Source organism: Cyprinus carpio, chromosome B6 (assembly GCF_018340385.1).
Source record: "Cyprinus carpio isolate SPL01 chromosome B6, ASM1834038v1, whole genome shotgun sequence".
NCBI classification, from domain to species: Eukaryota; Metazoa; Chordata; class Actinopteri; order Cypriniformes; family Cyprinidae; genus Cyprinus; species Cyprinus carpio.
This window is the reverse complement of record NC_056602.1, coordinates 13,154,546-13,176,216: the sequence shown is the minus strand read 5'-3', so window position 1 is coordinate 13,176,216 and position 21,671 is coordinate 13,154,546. Positions and strand designations below refer to the sequence as shown.

Genomic DNA, 21,671 nt, shown 5'->3' with positions numbered 1-21,671 from the left:
GAGTATTGTCTGTGATTAGGAAGTTCTTTATGTTCTTCTTTTCCTCTGCAGAATATCAAGTGTTCAGGAGGAAACTATCAAGTGTCTGACTGGCGCTAGTATCAGGACAGGAGAACACAGAGTGACTGTGCGGTATGGAAACACTGAGCGACATCTCCATGGCAATGGCTACAACTATACCCCTGACCCCAACATTACACATGCCATGCCCTCTAACAGCTTTATCGGGTGTGTGTTGAGTACTTTCTCTAAGACCTTAAGATGTTTGCCTGGCTGACGTTAAATTGTGCAAAACTTTCAGTTTTTTTTTCTTTTCTTGAAAATCTTTAACATTTCTTCCTTTACACATTTATACAGTGGAGGGCGTGTAATTAGCGTTTTCGGCCAGAACTTAGATGTGGTCCAGAAACCTCAGATGCGAGTGACAGTGGTCCTCTCAGACTCAGTTTATCCCTTAAGGAGACGCAGACAAAGGAGAAAAAAGAGTGTGACAGATGTGGAAATGCAGGTAATAGACTGAACAGAACACTGTTCTATCAAACTGTTTTTTTTTTTCTTTTAATTTTTAACCTGACCTAACAAACTCATACACTGAATTTATCATGTTCCTAGTTTTGTACTCTGTTTATAAACTATATTCACATATCAGTAAAGCATTCTAACATCTATATCCACAAGTTTGAAGCCCATTTTCTCAATTTAGAAATTTCTGCCCAGTGATTCATTCATAAACTCCATAAATTACTGGTTGAGATTAGATTATTCATTGGATTATACATTGAGAACCATCTAATTTCATATCTGATATGACTATGGTAAGTGCATTGATTGCCGATTATTACATTTAATGGTTCTGATGTTACTTTTATGGACTATCACACATTTATTGTTTTAGCGACTATTTTATTCAGAGTGATCTTCAAGTGAGTTTCAGAAATACATATTTAGAAATATGTGTTCTAAAGTAAATCTGTCTTGATTCACAACAGTTTTAAGATTAATCAAATAAAGGCATTTTGTCATCATGAAGGTCTTTTATTAAGATATTACATTGTAGTCTTTTGATGAACAGTCTGCATAGTTATGCATCATTTTGTGTAAAATATTTTGGTGACTGTCCACTTACACAGTGTTATCTCTTTCTCTTGTTTTCATTTTCTCTGTAGTTTGAGGAGGATTGCGAGGTGAAAACCTCTTCTCTGTTGTTGTGTCGGACTCCTGGTGTAGATGCTGAGGTAGTTGGTGGTCCTATGCTTGTTGAGTTTCTTTTGGATAACTTGCACTTTGACTTTAACTCTGTTAGCCAATCACCTTTTACCTATGAACCCAACCCAACCCTGCACCCGCTGAACCACCGTGATCCCACAAAACCATATCGCTACAAACCTGGATCAGTTATATCAGTGGAGGTTAGTGGGACTTTTGCCATTGTGTTTTTATGTATGTATGTGTTTGTTTGTTAGTTAGTTAGTTAGTAGTTCTTGTATTTTTGTTATGACAGTCAATATTGATTAGTTCTAAGGCACTTTTTTACTGGAATAGTTGAGTCTAACTGTCCAATCACAGCATGGATTGATAATTCGTAATATCGCCCACCATTACTTGTCATGTTTAGGAACTTAATCTTGTGATTCTTTTCTTAGAATTTCTTAGAGCCTTTTTCATTTCTTTCTACAGGGTGAGAATTTAGACTTGGCCGTCTTTAAAGAGGAAGTAGTAGCTCTGATTGGTGAAGGAGTTTGTACTGTTAAAACTTTGACACATAACCACCTTTATTGTGAGCCACCACCCCAGCAGCCCCCACTATCCCTCAGGCACGGGCGCAAGCGAGAAGGAGCTGAGGCCTTTCCAGAATTTATAGTAAGCATGAAGCCAGCGCCCTCTCACTTATATCTTCTATAATGAAGTGGCTGTTATTTGCTTTTTTTATTTGTAGCAGATATTGTATTGCATGAACAGGGGTGTATAATAGTGTGTGTTTATCTGTCTGTTTCCAGGTGCATATGGGAAACCTGAACTTTTCACTGGGACAAGTGCAGTATGATTCTCCTAGTCACTCCCTCTTTCCACTAGTGGCACAGATTGGGGTTGGAGCAGTTGCTTCTCTTGTTGCTCTTATTGTGCTTATCATCGTGTTTATTTACAGGTGTGTACGTAATACATACACGTAATACGTAAAAACATTTATTTCATAATGATATTTCTCCCCATTTTAAATTCTAATTATCCAATGAAAGGTTAGATTTTTGTGATTTTGTTAAATAAAAGATCAAAAGTATTAACAATGCAGATTAATTTTCACAGCCTTCTTTAATCATATTTACCAAGGGAGCCGATATTTTTGGCCATGACTGTATGTAATGTGACAGATTGTGCTAAATACAGTGCTGTGAAAAAGTTAGTATCCTATGAAGAGTAGGCTATAGCTTGTTAAGGAATGCAATGTTAGTGATAAATAGCAATCTTATTTAACAAATTACATTTTAGATTAAATTGCCGAGTGTAAATCGGAAAACAGAATGCCCATTTCGTGTTTAATGCTTACCTGCTACCAATGAGTAATGCAACAATAAATCAATATTGAAACATTTATAGATCTGAACATTATTCATATTTTGTGCTCTGATATCTCTTCCTCTTAGGAGAAAGAGTAAACAGGCTCTGAGAGATTATAAGAAAGTTCAGATCCAGTTGGAGAATCTAGAGACCAGTGTGAGAGATCGCTGCAAAAAAGAGTTTACAGGTAATTTATGGCTACATTTAGGATCGTTTAAATGATTTTATATGGGATGGTTCACCCAGAAATGAAAATTCTGTCATTAACATACCCTCATTCATTCAAAGTGATAAAATTATAATTAATAAAATTATACCATTTGGAACTAATAGACAAAATATTAGTCCACTTGTTCCACAGCTTCTGAAGAGTTGCATTAATTTGAAACGTTACGTAAACCTTCTTAAAATGTTTAAACATATTGAAAATTATCCAGTGCAGTATATCAGCAAAAGTTTCCCAAACCATTTCTTATAAAAATCCGACCTTTTATAATCATAGATTTGACTGTTAAACCTCCACAGATCTGATGACTGAAATGATGGATGTGACAAGTGATCTGGTTGGATCAGGGATTCCTTTCTTGGAGTACCGTATGTATGCTGAACGCATCTTTTTCCCTGGACACCGTGAGTCCCCACTTCGCAGAGACCTGGATGTGCAGGAGTGTCGACGGGCCACAGTGGAGCAAGGACTCATTCAGTTATCTAATCTCCTAAACAGTAAACTCTTTCTCACTAAGGTAGCTAAAATCATTTTTCCTAACTGTTGACCTTTGACAGATTTCTCAGAGAATTACCCATTACATTATTACAAACAGGGAATGTTTTGGAGATGTTTTTGAAGATGAGAAAACAGTCAACACCCTGTGTATACCAGGCATTTTTGTTTTGTGATTGTAACGATCTGCGATCCCCTCCTGATAATTTTTGTTTGTTTGTTTGTTTGTTTTTGCTTAACTGCTTAAAAATTTAAGTTTTTTTTTAAGTTTAGACAGAAAGAAAATTAAGAACACATCTTCACACATTTATGGCAAGACAATATAAATATTATTTGACTCCCCTATCACAAAAATTCATCCTGCTGTCCAGGTTAAAAGAGCACATTTAATGAAGATGATTGCTGTAGCCAACTAACTTTGTCCAGCTTAGGTGTGGGGTCTTTAGCACACTGTCATATCTGACTATAATGTCATTTAGCCTACAACACGCTCTCACACGTTTATTATTTTAATGTTTTGGGAGGAGTAAATTTGCATGTGTGGTTTCAACAACCAGATGCATTTACACTTGTCCAGTTTCGTCTGGAATGCGTCCCAGACCACTTCCTGAACTGGTTTGAGCAATCAGATTTATATCCGTCTCGAATGCATTTCGGGCATTTACACCTGGTCTTTTCACGATCTGATAGCTATCTGATCAGAAAAAACGCATAGAGTGACCAGGTGTAAACAGGCCCATAGAGAACAACTGAAGGACTCAAACACTGCCATTATAAAAGATGCAAACATTTACTGATGCTCAGAAAGGCAACATCCATTAAGCAGGTTTCTTTTTAAACCTGATGAACAGGGTAAATTGTACGTATTTTGTCCTCTGGCAAACATGTAAATAACTTTTATAGCTTTTTTTTTTATAGTACTCAGTACAGAATTAAACAAGACCTTTAAACAAAAAAAGAGAAAAAATGCTTGCAGTTTTCATGAAAGTTGTATATGAGTCTGTGAATGGATATGCTAAATTAGGGGTGCCCAGTCCTGTTCCTGGAGATCTACCTTTCTGCAAAGTTAAGCTTTAACTCAAACACAGCTGAAGCAGCTTATTAAGATTTTCTGGTGCACTTAATAATTAGAGACAGGTGTGTTGATTCAGGGTTGGATTTCAACTTTGCAGGTGGGTAGATCTCCAGGAACAGAATTGGGAACCACTGCATTAAATGATAACTCTTTCCATCTTTTTATATTAATTATTGCATGTTTCTTTCATACAGTTTATCCACACTCTTGAGAGCCAGAGGACATTTTCACCTAGAGACAGAGGATATGTGGCCTCTTTGCTCACTGTGGCTCTTCACAGTAAACTAGAGTACTTCACTGACATACTCAAAACACTGTTGAACGATCTGGTGGAACAGTATATTGCCAAGAACCCTAAACTCATGCTCCGGAGGTGAGTAACTGACATTAGAAGAACTAATTTAATAATATTCACTGTTCTAAAAAAAGTGCCTGTATGACGGAGACTTGATTTGTCTTCTCAGAACTGAGACAGTAGTTGAAAAGCTCCTGACAAACTGGATATCCATCTGCCTCTATTCTTTCTTAAGGGTGCGTATGAAAATTGGTAGGATTGTTTGGGTTAGGTTAGGTTATTGTTTACATAAATTTACTGTGGATAAAATGAGATGCACTATAGGTGAGACACTTACACATTATTTTTGTAGTTCTGAAAAATGTGATTAGATAGTTAACAGTGTAAAACTATTGTCCAATAATGTCCTAATTAAGATTGCAGGATAGATCTAATGACAGTTGGTATAATTTTAAAATAATTTCTATGTGTTTTTGAGTAGTTTATCCATGTTATATTGTGTAAATGATTGTATGTCTGCTCCCTGTGTTCAGCATTCAGCTGGTGAGTCTCTGTACATGCTCTTCAGAGCAATTAAACACCAGGTGGATAAAGGACCCGTGGATGCAGTGACTGGCAAAGCCAAATACACCTTAAATGATAACCGCTTGCTAAGAGAGGATCTAGAATACCACACTCTGGTTAGAATTTTTTTTAATTTCTTTATCATGAACTCAGGTCTCTTTATTGCACAGTGCATTTTAGTGCATTAGTCTAATTTGTTTCTGCCAGAAAGCTTTTGTAAAACAAATTGTTTCAATATGACTGAAATTCTCCATCTTAGCTCACAGATTGTGTCCACACTTAAACTATCACAATGTTTGATTAGACATTATTGTAAGGTGTCATTGTAAGTGTAATTATACCATTAAGTAGACCTTAGTGAAATAGACCTTAGTGAAGGTAGCACCCTATTTAATGTTGGACAGGAATGAAAATGAAGCTGTGAGGGATAGAAGTACAGTGTGTTTAAGTAATTTAAAAAAACTCCATAAATCAGTTTTAAAATTTGTCAGTTGGGAAAATTATGTGATCTAGAATCTTTTGTACAGTGTGTGTCACTGTAAAGAGTGTAAGCCTGTCCCTTACAGACTTGTTTTTCATCTGCGTTAAAGGGTTAGTTCACCCACTGACAGCAAGGATATTACCACGATCAACACACAAAAACGTATCAAGGACTGTAATATAGTGTTATATACACTGCTGAGCCAATTGATAACTCATAGGTAAAGTGAGTATTGTTAATCATCTTCTAACACATGTGAACGTCTAGGTAATTTATATTGTAAATGAACAATCAGTTAATTTAGTCAATGTATTGGTGCAGGAGAAATGGGCAGGAATAAAGATCTGAGTGCAATCTGATAAGGGCCAAATTCTTGGAACAGCAATGCTTGTAGGGTGCTCCTGTGCAGCATTTTTGAGAACCTACCAACAGTGGTCTAAGGAGGGTCAAACCACAAACTGGTGACAGCATGTAGGGTGTTCAGGACTCTTTGATGATAGAAGGTCCATGTGTCGACAATTTTAATAATGGTTCTCGGTAGATATAGACTGGTCAAAGTGTCCATGATGACCCCTGTCCAGAGCTGAAAGCCCCTAGAATGGTTACACAAACAAGAGAACTGACCTCGGGGCAGTGGAAGAATGTTTTCTGGTTTGATGAGTCCTGTTTTCTTTTGCATCACGTTTATTTGGGGATTTATTGACACCAGGTTGCACTGCAAGAAGTTGACAAGTTGCTTGAGGATCTGTGAAGCTCTGGGCAATGTTCTGCTGGGAAACCTTGTTTCTTGCCATTCATGTTTACATGCCACATGCCACCAACATAAACCTAATCGCAGTCCAGGTAAACCTTTCATGACAGTGGCATTCCCTGATGGCAGTGGCCTCCTTCAGTAGGATATTGCACCCTGCTACAGAACACACATTGTTCAGGAGTGTTTTAAAGAAGGGTAATGAAGAGTTTGAGTGTTGTCCTGATCTCCAAATTCTTTCGATGTTAATCTGACTGAACATCTGTGGCAAGTCCTGGACCAACCAGTCCAATCCATGGTGGCTCAACTAATCTACTGATAATGTCTTGGTGCCAGTTCCCATAGGACACCTTCAGGGAGTCCATGACTTGGTGGGTGAGTGCTGTTTCAGCAGCACAAGGAGGGCTAACAGCATGTTACACTGTGTCTACACTGGACGCGACAGTTGTCACGCCACGCCGCAACAGCTAAAGTCTGTCTACACTGGATGCAACAAAGCGACCATTGAAAATCATTTGAAATTTGTGTCAATACGTCATAAATAGAATGCAGCAGCAGTTTTCTGTTTGGGATTTGTCGTGCCGAGCTGCACCGCATCCAGTGTAGACAGCATCACTGATTATGAGTTCTATAGTATTTTGTCACGCTGCGCTGCTCGCGTCCGGTGTAGACATGTTGTTAGACAGGTGGTCCTAATGTTTTGGCTCATCAGTGTATTAATATAGAATTAACATTGTTCTCACAGTAGGTTTCTTAACCCTGGGTTTCTGTTTTATGAGTATAATTGAAGGATGATTGTAGTTGCCTAGTTTAGATCCAGGTCTCTGGTTCTGATAAACTGGCTGCCAATAGAAACAGCAAAGGGTTCAGATAATTAAATGTAATTTTTCAGCAAAACATTGCTGATTTTATGGTAGAGGTGAAAGATGTGCACATCTTTCAGAAGACAGCTCATTATTAACCATTATTAAATCATTATTAAATCATCATTATTAAATGGGAAAATCAACTGGGATATTTACAATAAACAAAACACTTTATAGATTTATTACAGAATAATAGGTGGATTTTTTTGTGCTTATATAAAATGTAGATAATGGAAATGGGATTTAAAAATATACTTAATTATTTCTCTCTCCAATTCTTTTTTCACTTTAGACAGTGAATGTCTTGATGCAGGGAATAGGTGTGAATGAGACACAGCCAGTTGCTGCTAAAGTTTTAGACTGTGACACTATAACCCAGGTGAAGGAGAAGATACTAGACCAGGTGTACAAGGGCACCTCATACTCTCATAGACCACATGCTGACTCTGTGGACCTAGGTGAGAACGTTCATACATGTCTGCAGTGCACTCTCTCACACATATCAGCTGTGTCCTTTCTATGTCGTATTTATTCATTCTTTCATTCTTTGTTTCTTTTCAAACTTTATATGTCTTTGACTTTACATGTGGTTTTCATTGTTTCTTGGGCATTCCCAGAATGGCAGTCTGGTGTAGCAGGTCACCTAATCCTCTCAGATGAAGATTTAACATCTGTGGTTCAGGGCAACTGGAAACGCCTCAACACGCTCCAGCATTATAAGGTGCAATGCAATCTTTAAAACACACATTGTTGTATGCCATTCAAGTCGAGTGCTTTACAAAAACAAAAAAACAATGCCTTATAAATCCTCTTACTGAGCAAGCCTATGGAAAAATTTAAGGTGCAGGCACATTTTGCATGAGGATTACAATTTCCAACACATGTTTTTGCATTGGATTCAAGGTGGTCATGTGAATTTGATCAACAGAAATATGTCTTGTTTGAAAGTGGGGGACCGAATTGGGACTATTCTGTAGTAACATGACATAAAGTATAGGTAACATTTTTAACTTCTATTCTTCATGTATTTTGGGGATTTCAGGTTCCAGATGGAGCAACTGTAGCTTTGGTGCCGCGCCATAGCAAACATATTCACCATGATACCCATGATTACATTGCAGGGGAGAGTGAGTACAGTATATTGCATGTGACTATGCAAAGTGTTCATGTTCAAAGATACACACAGACACGCAACACACAGGGTTATTTTTCATGATTTTTTTAAAACTAATCTTGAAACAATGCAGTATTGATAAAAAAAAAAATTAAAAATGAATGAGGCTTTGTGTGTTCTCTTTTCAACACGTGAATATATTGCTGAATATACAGAGACGCCCATGCTAGAGGATGCAGATGAGGGAGGAGTGAGAATGTGGCATCTAGTGAAGGCCAGCGAGGAGCCAGAGTTACCCAAACACAGACGAGGCAGTTTAAAAGAACGAGAAAGAGCCAAGACAATACCAGAGATCTATCTCACACGCTTGCTGTCAATGAAGGTAGCTTAAACATGTGTTTACACACCCTAAAGATATATACAAAAGCATAAAGGTGTTATGTACAACTCTTTCCACTAGGTATGGCTGAATACATGCACCGTTTTACATGTTGTGTCTTTGTCTTTCTGTAGGGTACTCTGCAGAAGTTCGTGAATGATCTGTTCACAGTTATTCTAAGCACTAGTCAACCAGTTCCTCTGGCAATTAAATATTTCTTTGACTTGCTCGATGATCAGGCAGTGCGCCATGGCATTTCAGACTCTGAAACTATTCACATCTGGAAGACTAACAGGTACAAATTAACTTCATAAAAGATTTAACCATAGAAAATGCTAAAAGACAATCTGGAAATTATGGTTTAACTTGTAGGTTAATGCATGTCCACAAAAATAACTTTTTTCTTTGTTCACTATTTTTTTATAGTGACCTGTGATCTTTAACAAAAATGTACTTGCACTCAATGTGGTTTCAAATTAAGACTTTTGTTCATTTTCTGCTTTAATAGTTGTTTGGACTTTGATTGGATGGACAAAATGTTAAGAGAATCAATAATATCTTTATTTGTGTTCTATTTTGTGTGAACTATAGCTTTATCCTTAGTATTTAATGAGGGTACTTTATGATGGAATTAGATATTGAAAGCCCTAACAGGGTTAAAACAATCAAGTATCCACCAAGGAGTAAAGTAATAGTTTAACATTTTCTTTATGATCTGATTTGGTTGTCTTTTGGTTCTAGTTTGCCTCTGCGGTTCTGGATCAACATTGTAAAGAACCCTCAGTTCATCTTTGATGTGCAGGTGTCAGATAATGTGGACGCGGTTCTGTCAGTTATTGCTCAAACATTCATGGACTCTTGCACTACCACAGAGCATAAACTTGGCAGGGTAAGAGACAAACAGAGAAAGCAACAGGAATATTGACATGACTGTAAAACAGAAATTTACATTTTTATTCCTTTTAATTATCTAGGATTCACCTATTAATAAGTTGCTGTATGCCAGAGATATCCCTTGCTATAAACAGATGGTTGAACGGTAACATTACCTTGGACCGCTTTACTACTATAAAGCCCATATTGGAAATTCATCTTGTTCTGAATCTCACTATTTTTCATACACAGATATTATGCAGACATCAAGCAGACCATCTCTGCCAGCGATCAGGAGATGAACTCCGCTCTTGCTGAGCTCTCCAGGGTATGTCTGTCACCAGTTTACCTTCTTTCAGTTGTAAAATATGAAAAAGTCATACTAACTGAAGTGAATTTGTAACGGGTTAGAGATGGCGGGTTATTAATGGTGTTTTGTAGCACATGCAAATGTTGTTAAAAAGATTTACACTCTCTACATTTGTTTTGACTGTCAGAATTACTCTGGAGAATTGAATTACCTGGTGGCCCTGCATGAGCTCTATAAGTACATCAACAAATACTACGATCAGGTGAGTCATGACAGGCTAAGATATATTTTAAGACAATGTATAAGCTCTTAGGCTGATACTTTACAAAAAGGTTTAGTTTGTTAGCATCAGTTAACTACTATAAATTAACATTAACAATTTACTTCTACAGCATTCATTAATCTTAATGGTAATTTCAACGTTTACTAATATATTGAGTCACACTTTTGTTTGCGGACAAATTCTCACTATTAACCAACTAATAACTATGACTTTTGCCTCAGTAAACTTAATTTGCTGCTTATTAATAGTTAGTAATGTAGTTGTTAACTTTAGGTATGGAGAAAGATTAGGGGATCTAAAATATAGTCATGCAGAATAAAGCATTAATATGTACTTTATAAGTACTAATAAACAGCCAATATGCTAGTAATATTAATGCTAATAAGTAACTACTTAATAGCGAGAATCGGTCCCTAAACTAATGTATACTTTAAAAATATACACTAGCTACTGTTCACAGGTTTAGAGTCAGTAAGGTTTTCTTTAAAGAAACGAATACTTTAATTCAGCAAGGAATTCAATAAATAGAGTGAATGTAAAGACTTGTATTATTGAAAAAACATATTTCAAACATGTTCTTTTCTTCATCAAGGAATACTGTAAAAAGTGTACCATGGTTTCCACAAAAAAATTATCAACAGTTATCAACATTAATAATAATTGTACATATTTATTGCACTAGATTGGGATATTAGAATAATTTATGAAGGATAATGTTCTTAAAGCTTCGCCGAGACGAAAAAAAAAAAAAAATTACATTTTAAATAATAAAATTGAAATCTAAATATTAGCATTTTAAATATACATTAAAATAAAAGTTATTTTAATTTATATCTTACAATATTACTGTTTTTAATGTATTTTTGATCAAATAATTCCAAAATCTTTTAAAAGATGTTGTACATTGCTCATTTGTTCATGTTAGCTAATGCATTACAAATGAGACATTGTAAAGCGTTACCGATAACACTTTAGTATAGGGACCAATTCTCACTATTAACTAGTTGTTTATTAGCATGTCTATTATTATTACATTGACTGTTTACTAGTACTAAAGCACAGAAAAGCACATATTCTGCATGACCCTTATCCTACCCAACACCTAAACTCAACAACTACCTTACTAACCGTTAATAAGCAACAAATTAGGAGTTTGAGGCAAATGTCAAAGTTAATGGTTTGTTAATAGCGAGAACTGGACCTCAGAATAAAGTGTGACCATGTTACCACTTTTAGTAGAACAATACATTTTTAAAGACTATGCTTCTGCTACTTATAAAAATGGATGTATTTGTGCTCTAATTTAATTCCTCTTTCCTGTATGTTTATGTTAGATTATCACTGCCTTAGAGGAAGACACCACTGCTCAGAAGATGCAGCTCGGCTACCGGCTTCAACAGATTGCTGCAGCTGTAGAAAATAAAGTGACAGACTTGTGATCAAGGACAAAGTAAAGTAAAAGTAATAAGTGTGAAGACACTGACGAGTGGCTATATGAATATAGGGTACAGGTACTTTAGGTACAGCATAAATTGCAAAGCTACCATGTTTAGCAGGCTTACAAAAAGATCCTGTTCCATTTAGCTGTATTAAATTGAAATCTACTAACAAAGATAAATTAAGACCCACAGTGTACTGTGATGTGTTGGGTTAGAAGGAGTGTAGCCTTTAACTTAAATATGGTCTTGGATTGTTTTATTTTTTTTTTATATATGGATTAGGGTTATTCCCATCTCAGTCCTTTTTATTTTGGAAAGCCCTGGATGCCTTGTTGAGTATATGAATACATTTTACTCACACTGGAGTTTTTCTGCAGGATTATCATGAAAAACACACATGCTCGAGCTCTTGCTTGGTCATGACCTTCCACCAGAACACTTTTAGATGTTCTGTGCTTTGTCTACCTCCTCGCTTTGTATCTGCCAGTTGTTCACTGTTGGTAACATTTGAATGTGATTCAGCATTTGCAAAGTTGCAGAAACATACCATGACTGACACACTGTAGTAAAATGTTGTATTATATTACAGTTTATTAGGATATTGTAAATTGTTATGATGTCGAGTAAGTGTCACTGGAAAATACAGAATGAAAGAGTCTATATTTTGTTAACTTTTTAAAATGTATAAATCTTGACTAGTAAGACCAAGTCTAGCAGACTTGTTACATATAGGGTCACTGTTTCAACCAGTCAGGTCAAATAATGTTTAGCCAATGTGTTTTTCTTAATTTTGATTTGTTGATATAATTTAAGCTTTTTTTATTTTTTTATTTGAGGTGCCAACATAGGATTGAATGAATTAATCATCTCTTACCACATCCTCAGAATTTTAAAGACTGATACTTTTATGTAGGTACGTTTAAAGAATAGAAATCTTTAGCCTTCACGTGAGAAAATATGATCTATGTTATATAAAGTATATAAAGTTGTGCTCAGATATATTAGTGCTGGTCCACTGTATAGGTAAATAGGCCGCTCACTTGCAATTATTTGTTTTTGATCAAAGCCTGTTCTCAAACACTGAACAACAAAAATTTGAGATAAATAGAAATTGTCAGAGAAAAGATGTGACTGTGTCATATTTACTAATATTTGTAGTGTAGTATAATTTAAATAATGACTGAATTGTTACGTAGCTTCATAGCAAGTTCAGAAAGAATAAATTATTATAAAACTTATGAACGCTTCTTTAAAAGAGAGGTTTAACAATAAGCTTACAAGTTTAATGTTAAGCTGTTCTATAGGTTTTTGGTTCTGAATGTATGCGAATTATGGGAATACAAATGAAAGATCACTTGATCTGGTATCTTTTCCATAGCATCACATGAAATCTAAAATAATGTACATTGTATTGGGCTTTCAAGGTGAACTTGATGGCATCAGTTTAATAATTAGGACAAATAAAGTTTACATTTGGAGAGCTCTGCCAGTCTCTTTTTTTTCTTGGTGCTTAAAACTCATTTGGTATTAATAATGTTTATTAGTACTAGGTATACTGGATCTCACGGTCTAATGTAATTTCTAGTATTGTCTTTTGATTAAGCGATAACCTTTAAAGAATGAAACTGTTAGACTGACACCACCGCCCACTGAATGCTTATAAAATACAGTGCACACTTCCTTTTGACGTTCGACTTGATGACAAGCATGAAACAGCACTGCAGAATCCTGCTGAAGATATTTCCAAGTATCTTGGTGTTCTCTTTTGGTTTCCAACAGTACGCGGGTGCCAATTTTGTTAAGTAAGCTTATTTTAGAAAGATGTGTAAACATTTCAATTTTATGCATGTACATGTGATACGAAAGGTACAACTGTACATTTAAATCTATTAAAATACTATCACCCCACAGCAAAAAGGTCCCCAATTTAAACCCCAAGTTGAGCGAGGAGACCTTTCTGTATAAAATTAGTATGTTTTCTCAGTGTTGGTGTAAGTTTTGGCCAATTGGAGAACATGAATTGGCCTTCTGTGTGAATGTGTGTCTTTGTATGTTAGCCCTGTGAGGGACTGGTTACCTGTCAAGGATGTTTCCTGCCTTCAGCCTGAGACACTGGAATGTGCTCCTATGACCCTACATAGGGGAAATGTTATAAGAAAGGAGTACCATACCTTACTCCTGTAGATTTCAGATCCAACCACAGTCAAACACACACAATTCAACTAATCATGGAGTTCAGGATAACTTGAAAATTCTATCAATAAGAAGCCCTTCATAGTAAATCATTTGGGCACCTCTAATTTACATAAACTATCAACACTGTAACAATGCAAACAATGCTGGTTGAAAATTTTTGGAGACTTATAATTTAAATGTTTTATTAACCCTGTATGCATTTTTTTTTTCCTGCGGAACACAAAAGATGGTATTTTGAAAAATTGCTTCTTTTTTTTCTTCGTCCAGACAATCAAAGTCAGTGGGGTCCAGTGTTGTGTTAATCCTAACTTTCTTCAAAATGTATTGTGTTCTGCAGAAGAAAGTCTTGCTTGGAATGAATTTGGACAGAGGGTGAGTAAATATTGACAGAACTTTAATTTTTGTACTAACTATTCCTTAATTTTTTTTAACTCAAGAAGCCAAAAATATACTGTACAAACAAATTTAAACATTAAAAGACAATTAATAGAAAAGTTGACTTGTAACCAACAAGACAAAACACACACTCTTTCTTCTTCTTTTGGTTTTATGGCAGATTGTGGACCAAACCTTATAGGTGCATACTGCGACCTACTGAAGAGAAAGATCTATCCCAATCCTATTTTTAATCTTTTAAATGCAGTCTCATGATCGCATTAATTTGTTTTCATACATTTAGACCATCATTTAGTACATATTGTGAATTCTTTTTTTCCTAAAGACTGCTATTCTTCTTTAAGACTCTTCCATTCTCTTTTTAATGCATTACATCAAAACGTATAATGTAGGGTAAGGATTTGAAAATGACTTGTCTTGTTCCCTTCTGCTTATGTTATGAATGATTTTAGTCTGCTTTATGCTCCCTTGTGCCGACCTGTTCCAATATGTCATTTCATATTGCATGCTTTCAAAGGATTCTTTGGTTATTTTGTCTACCTTCTCATTACCCTGAATTCCTCCATGTCCTGGTACCCACATAAATGAGTTATTATTCCTATCTGTTTTATACTGTGTATAATCATGATTTCTGATAAAATGTCACTTCGATTTGTTTGGAATGATTGTAAACTCATAAGAACTGCCACAGAGTCAGAACATATTATTACTTTATCTGTTCTTACTTCATAAGCCCAGCCTAGTGCCATTAGGATTGCTATCACCTCTGCTGTATACACATTTACTATCTGTTATTCTTCCAGCCTTCCTAACTGCAAACTCTATAATCTATCATGCTTTTAAATTAATCCCATCCCCCATTTCCTTAATCTTCTCATAGTTTTAATTTACCAGGGTGGTATTGATGTATTACAACTACTGGGGCTGGAGCAATTAACTTTGATTCTAGGTCAGTTTCATTGAAAGTACACCCCATGTAACTTGTCTGGCTTTTAAGCTGTTAAAATGATGACGTACCATCGGCCTCAAGCATGTCCACCATGTTTGTAGTTTTTCTTTCTTTCTTTGCGCAATCCACTATGTAGGAATAATGAATGTCTAAACGCATGGGCCGTCTTAGCTGCGGTGTACAAGTGGCTATAGTGTTATTAAGTTAAATAATTTCGTTCCAACGCTTCAAAACTTATTTTACTTTTCGGTTTAAGCAAGGAGATTTGCAGCACTGATGACCCGGAACTGTAACCGACATGACACTTGAACTTGGTGTATACGGTAATGGGTAGTTCACGTTTGCGCCGAAAGCTATTGTTGCAACAGATTATTTAAACTGTAAGCAGCATTTAGTGGAAGTAAAAGGTTAAAAATAATCGAATATCACAAATGACTTTATGCCAATTTGGGAGTGAAAACACGAAACAATCGCTCGTTAAGAAGCTCACAGTCTCATTGGGTGATAATCGCTCGTGCAGTAGTGCAGAAAAACAGGTAAGAGCCAATATCCAGAACACCCTAAAATGCAAAATACGATTGTCCTGAGCTGCTTTCAGCTAGACTATTAAAAATTCCATAATTTGTGGCAATACTGGTATTAGCAGCACAAGCAGCTATAAACTCTGGGTAGCATGGAAGAAATAACACATTAACCCACATTCTGTCGACTTTATACGGATGTAGAGGTGTCGCAGTTAAATACAATGCGTTCATTTGCATTCAAACTTAAGTGTGATCCAACCTAGAGCCTATTTATATATCAGAACGTCAGTGAGTCGTCTTATACTTCGAACACTGTAATACGAATAGGATGCTATCTACGATTAAAACGTTACAGTATATCACTTACAGTCTATTAGAATACATTATGTTAATAAAGGATGTATAATGTGCATTTCTATATTTCAGAAATGGAGTCCCAGCAGGAAGTGAACCCTGTATTCCTGCAGCAGCTCAGAGAGTTGGACATACCTGAGGAGGCAGCCAAACAGGTACAGCACCTCACAAAATACAGCACACCTGATTAAAATTAATTAAACATTTCCAGTATTGTTTCTCACAGTAGATATCAAAATATAGTTCACCCATTTTGAGAACCAGAACTGTTTGTATACTGGATATTATGGTTTGAATTACCTTGATGAGTTTGTTAATTTTTGTTATGGTAGCAGAATTGGACATACATAAAAGCTGTTCATGTTATGTAATGGTTTTTGGAGTGAGATGCTTTTATTGGTCTTTTACAGGCACTCTTGCACACACAGAATGTGTCTGCGGAGGAGGCTGCAATGTATTACTTCAACAAACTAGAGAATGAGGTATATTTCAAGTAGTTTAATGCTACATTAAATACAGCTTTGTGTAGGGCCTAATGGATATGACAAACCACTGATTTACTTTTATTTAAATAGTGAATAGATCATATACAGAATGTGAACAAAGTGCACTCCTTTTATAGTCACTGAAGCCATTACTCACTTGTTCAGTGCTCTCATGAAAACCCCTGATAATAATCAATGAAGCTGTCTACACTACACCATAAATCTCTTATTTACATTGTCTGTACATTGTTGGTTTTAATGATAACATTTGAAAGAAGGAGTGCACAACTCTCAACTCATGCTGAAAAAATTTTGACATCCTGAGCAAAGTTTACCATTGCAGTGACTGAATTTAATAGTGCCCGAATGGCCATTGTATTGTAATAGGACTCAACAGAGATAGATGTAAATATAGAATGCTTTGTAATTGAGGCAGCCGTGATAAGTCAATCAATTTAATTTTTTTTTATTGTATTTTTTATTTATTTTTTTTGCAGGAAGAGGGTGATGAGGACATGATGTTCAAAATGGTGTTTGTTGTAAATATGGAGCTGTCCATGGGTGTGGGGAAGGTAGATATTATTTATTACAATTCACAGATGTACAATGTACTTAATATAGAAGTGATTGATACAGAAAGATGAACAAAAGACCGTTATGTTATATCTGATGCATGACTGATCATCAATCGAAAGGTAATGTGAAACCAATAACAAATAAGTGATTTCTCTACACGGTTATAAACTGTCATCCTGTAAGTCATAATAATGAGGAATTTCCTCATAAATATGGACTAAAATGTCAATAAGTAGGAAAAGACTATAATTATGATTTGGTATCTTGTAATGAGTCTCTTTCTCATAATAATGATTTAAGATTTCCTAATGAGAAACGCAGGCATGTTGTGCCTAACAAGCGAACGTGAATATGCGCAATGAAAAAAAAAGATGCTATATAAATAGTTTTCCAGATCTTTCAGTATAATTGAGCTCTTATATGTGTAGTGTAAAGTGTTCTCTAGCTGAAGAGGTTGCCATGGTGACAAACACTGGTGCCTGCTTATGCTAATAAATAAATCTAACAAAATTACAATTAAGTTACATGCATTTATTAAGTTTAGGAGTAATGGCATTTATTTTTCCATGCAATGTGTGTGTTCATGTTTTGAGCATATAAAAGCTAAAAGGTTATGAATAAAGGCATCTATACAAAGTGTCTTACTTTGTTCTTGTTGTATTTACATGGCTTTGACCAGCGGGTGTCGCCAGCGTGAGGATTTTTCAGCACTGAATCATTTTCTGAAGCAATTGTTCCAGTTGATTTGAAGTTGTCTCCTATCTCTACTTTTTAATCTGTTGCATTGTGAATGCATACAATAAGCCATAATTATGGGGAAAATTGATAAAAATAATCAGAAACTAAGTAATTATTACAAGAAAGTGTTTCATTATTATGACTTACATAATCACATTGTTTACTCAGCTGTTTGAGAAATGGGCTTCCATACTTTATCATACTGTCAATCTAGCACAACTTTTGCATTTCAACTAATTTTATTTGTTAGAGAACAATGTCTTGTGTATGGTCCCCGGATTTCAATAGATTTCAGATGAGCAGTGTGTCCCTGTAGGTGGCAGCGCAGGTGGGTCATGCTGCAGTGGGTTTGTATCAGGCCTTGCAGGAGAAAAACAGTTGGAGGGAAATGGCCTGGAGATGGGACCATGCTGGGTAAGAGATATCACTGTGGCCTCATCCTTCTATTGTTTTTTAAATAAATATTAAACCAAGACATGTATATATATATATAAAAAAAGAATCATTAATGAATCAAAATATATACAGTGTGTAAACCTAACACACATTTGTGTGTGTTCGTGCCTGTTTAGAGCAAAGAAGATCGTGTTACAAGGCACTAACATGGCACACCTTTTGGAGTTGCAGGCTCTTGCTATGAGCCTCAGTCTTCCTACAAAGCTGGTACAGGATGCTGGACACACACAGGTTAGAGGCACATCTATGCAGAGATGCCTTAGCATGGCATTGCAGTTATTGTTTTAATATGGCAAATGGTGGGAGGATTGTACTATTTTATAGGTTTAATGGTTACAATACTAAAATAGCATTGAGACATTATATAAGTTAATGGTTTATAGTTGTTTATGCTAATGTATTATACATATTTGACACAAAATTGCAAATCTAAGGAGAGTAGGGCTGATGATGTATGGGGCAACTTTTTGGGCAATGTTGCCGTCAAAGTGCAACCAGGTGAGACACCGGGCCCACGACTGATCTAAAGTATCCAGATAGAAAATTGTTACCCATTCTCAATGGCAAAAAGAACATTGCTCAAAAAAGGTTGCTGAAAAAGTTGCACTTTGTATCATCAGCTTAAGACATTTTAAAGATTTTTGGACCGTGTTTGTGTGTGCAGGTGGAGCCAGGTTCATGCACCGTGCTTGCCATCATGGGAGAAGAGGAGATGGTGAATAATGTCACAGGCAGTCTTAAACTGCTTTAAGGAAACTACCGTAATGCTGAGGAAAACTTTTCAAAAGTGTAGGTTTGTGACATTCCACAGAAAGAACAGGGGTCAGTGTTTCCCCACAGTAGCATGGTTTTTCTCACGATAATGGTGCACTCAGTAATTTTTTGTTGAAGTTGTGATGAGTTACACTGACACCTAACAACATGGATGCATCTTTATGCAAAAGCAAACATTTTCTGTTACTGATAGCTAGGGGTGGGTTATATACCATTATAATTTTGTTAATCAGTATAACTATTTGTGTATTGTTTTCATTGTGGTTATGCCAGTTTTTCCTGCAGTTCTGAAACTCCAGCACCACAACAAAAGAAACCATCGTATACTCCAGTTGTGAATGAGAGTTTGCTATTTGAATTGAATGTGATTTGAAAAAGCAGTGTTTCGCAAAATAGCAGTCTTTCTATTTAGCTATCATTGCGAGCAGCACACAAAAATCAAAACAATCAGCGCAGAATATTCCGATTTACAAACAATACACATACATTACAGCTTTCACTTAATCCTCATAAAAAGTGTTCACACTGAGTAAATTATTTAAAAAATTGAGAGCTTAGAATATATTAACTAAATTTCAGGGGTAATGGGAATTTTATATAGTCACTAAAAGGTTTTCAGTATTGTCATGGAAGGTTATCTGACATGTAAAATGGAGAAGAGGCTTTAGAAAAAAAAGTCATCACACTAAACACTTAAATTGAATTGTTTATTCATTGCTTGCAGTAAAAACAAGACAAAGATGATGTAATCAATAAAACACTATATTTTATGTTTAGTTGCAGTATTAGTGATAAAAATCTGAATTTTAGATCTACCATTGCTTGGAAATTGGATTCATAAAGATTCGTAATTTTTAATAAGTAGTTTTCATGAAAACTGTATATTGTGATGTATATTGGTCTGGATAATATTGTTACAATTTTGCTTGTATAGCACATCCCTAATAATACCATTGTAGAAATGCAGAGTAAGCCATTATTTATTTATTACTCAGTCAAAATGGGGTAGAAGGTGAATTACTGAGATAAAATTAATAGAATTTGACTGCTAATGCAACCCACATGAGGTGACTTTTGTTAAGCCATTGAAATTACTGTCATTTCATTTAAGTGTATGTGATTTAAAACTTTTCTTTTAAATATTACATTTAACTTATTTTGTACAGCTTTTTAATGAAGGAAGAAATTACTGAGTGAACCTGTGGAAAAACACCTACATACAGTAGTTTAACACAACAGGTATGTTTAAATAAATGCATTTTAAAGCTCTTAAATTATGTGAGAAGACATCTAACTGATATTATCAACAGGTCCCTAAATTTCTCTAGAGCTAAAAAAAATTAAATAAAAAAAAAACTTGCTTAAAGAGGAGGTGTCAATTAAATAGCAGTGTGTAAAACTGTATAATGAATTATAATCACATGCAAGTGTTATACTTAATGTGCCTGTAGAACCCAATGTTTTGATGATTGTGAAATCAAATAGCCATTGTCAAAGTATAATGTATAACATGTTTTTTTTTTTTTTAATTGTGGGAATATTTTTTATTGTTTACAATTAAATGTACCCAATCCCTTTGTGATGATAAAATCAGCCTGTTTGTAGCTTCACTTCCTTGTCATTTACAATTCCTGTCCTTTTACCTCATGGAATATTAAGATGTTCATTTTATACCCCTCTTCAGAATCTCTGTGGAAGTAGTAAGTGATCTAGGAACTTTTCGCCTACTGTTACTGTGAATTCAGACATATTACTTGTTTCTCGTACTGCAGTGAGGAAGGCATATTTGGACATGGGGAGTGACTTCCTGTTACACTGTGGTTTAAATATGTAGTGGCACAAAGGCCAAATTCCAATACTCATCCGTCACTCCTCATCCTGAACACACCCTCCATGATGGTATTATGTGACCTTATTCATATTACAGAAATTATGTCTCTTATATAGAACAGCAACATAAACCTGGCTGTCTGCCACCACTTTAATGCGCATACCACTGTGATGATTGCAAACATAGAGATTAGTCTATATTTTAAATGCATCCAAAAAAAAAAAGAATAATACTACAATTTCCTTTGACTGTATAAAATTTTAGTCTATTATGAGAAATGCGTTGTCCAGATTGACAGCTTTTTTTTTTTTTTTCTTATTTTAATTATTCCTCCATGGACTGCAGCTGCCTACTCTCGTCTACATTCAAGGCGAGGCGTATGGCATATCAAGCAAGTCTATTTGTTACGTAACTGCATAACTGTTACGTAACTGCAACATAATGTCATAACCAAAATGTTGTTGCAGTTAGTTATGTTGTAACATCCATATAAAAGTGAAATTACCACAGTATAACTTTGTGACATTTTCAGTTAGTAAATATGACATTGTAGATAAATTTAAGAAGGGTGATTTTTTTTTAGTTATTGACTTTTTTTTTTTTACTGGTATATATGCTGTAGTCTAACATAATTTATTTATGAGTGTGGACGATGAATGCTCAAAATTAACTTACTTCATTTATT

The 21,671-nt window shown here is 35.4% G+C and overlaps 1 protein-coding gene and 1 pseudogene across 1 annotated transcript; both read left to right on the top strand.

Moving 5' to 3' along the window:
• Window positions 1-13,191, top strand: part of LOC109074884 — a 51,475-nt pseudogene extending 38,284 nt beyond the window's left edge.
• Window positions 13,192-15,424: 2,233 nt separating this feature from the next.
• On the top strand, window positions 15,425-20,765 carry LOC109074883 (probable peptidyl-tRNA hydrolase 2). Its single transcript, XM_019090892.2, has 7 exons — window positions 15,425-15,784; window positions 16,199-16,281; window positions 16,537-16,608; window positions 17,109-17,183; window positions 18,242-18,339; window positions 18,498-18,612; window positions 19,046-20,765. The coding sequence occupies exons 2-7, from the start codon at window positions 16,201-16,203 to the stop codon at window positions 19,130-19,132; spliced, it is 528 nt and encodes a 175-aa protein (XP_018946437.1). The 5' UTR covers window positions 15,425-15,784; window positions 16,199-16,200; the 3' UTR covers window positions 19,133-20,765.
• The last annotated feature ends 906 nt before the right edge of the window (window positions 20,766-21,671 follow it).

What these genes read in the sequence shown, in the direction of transcription:
- LOC109074883 (XM_019090892.2), top strand. Translation starts at nt 16,201, where the DNA reads ATGGAGTCCCAGCAGGAAGTGAACCCTGTATTCCTGCAGCAGCTCAGA. An exon ending in CTGAGGAGGCAGCCAAACAG is followed by an intron (nt 16,282 to 16,536) that starts GTACAGCACCTC and finishes GGTCTTTTACAG; the next exon opens with GCACTCTTGCACACACAGAA. An exon ending in TCAACAAACTAGAGAATGAG is followed by an intron (nt 16,609 to 17,108) that starts GTATATTTCAAG and finishes TTTTTTTTGCAG; the next exon opens with GAAGAGGGTGATGAGGACAT.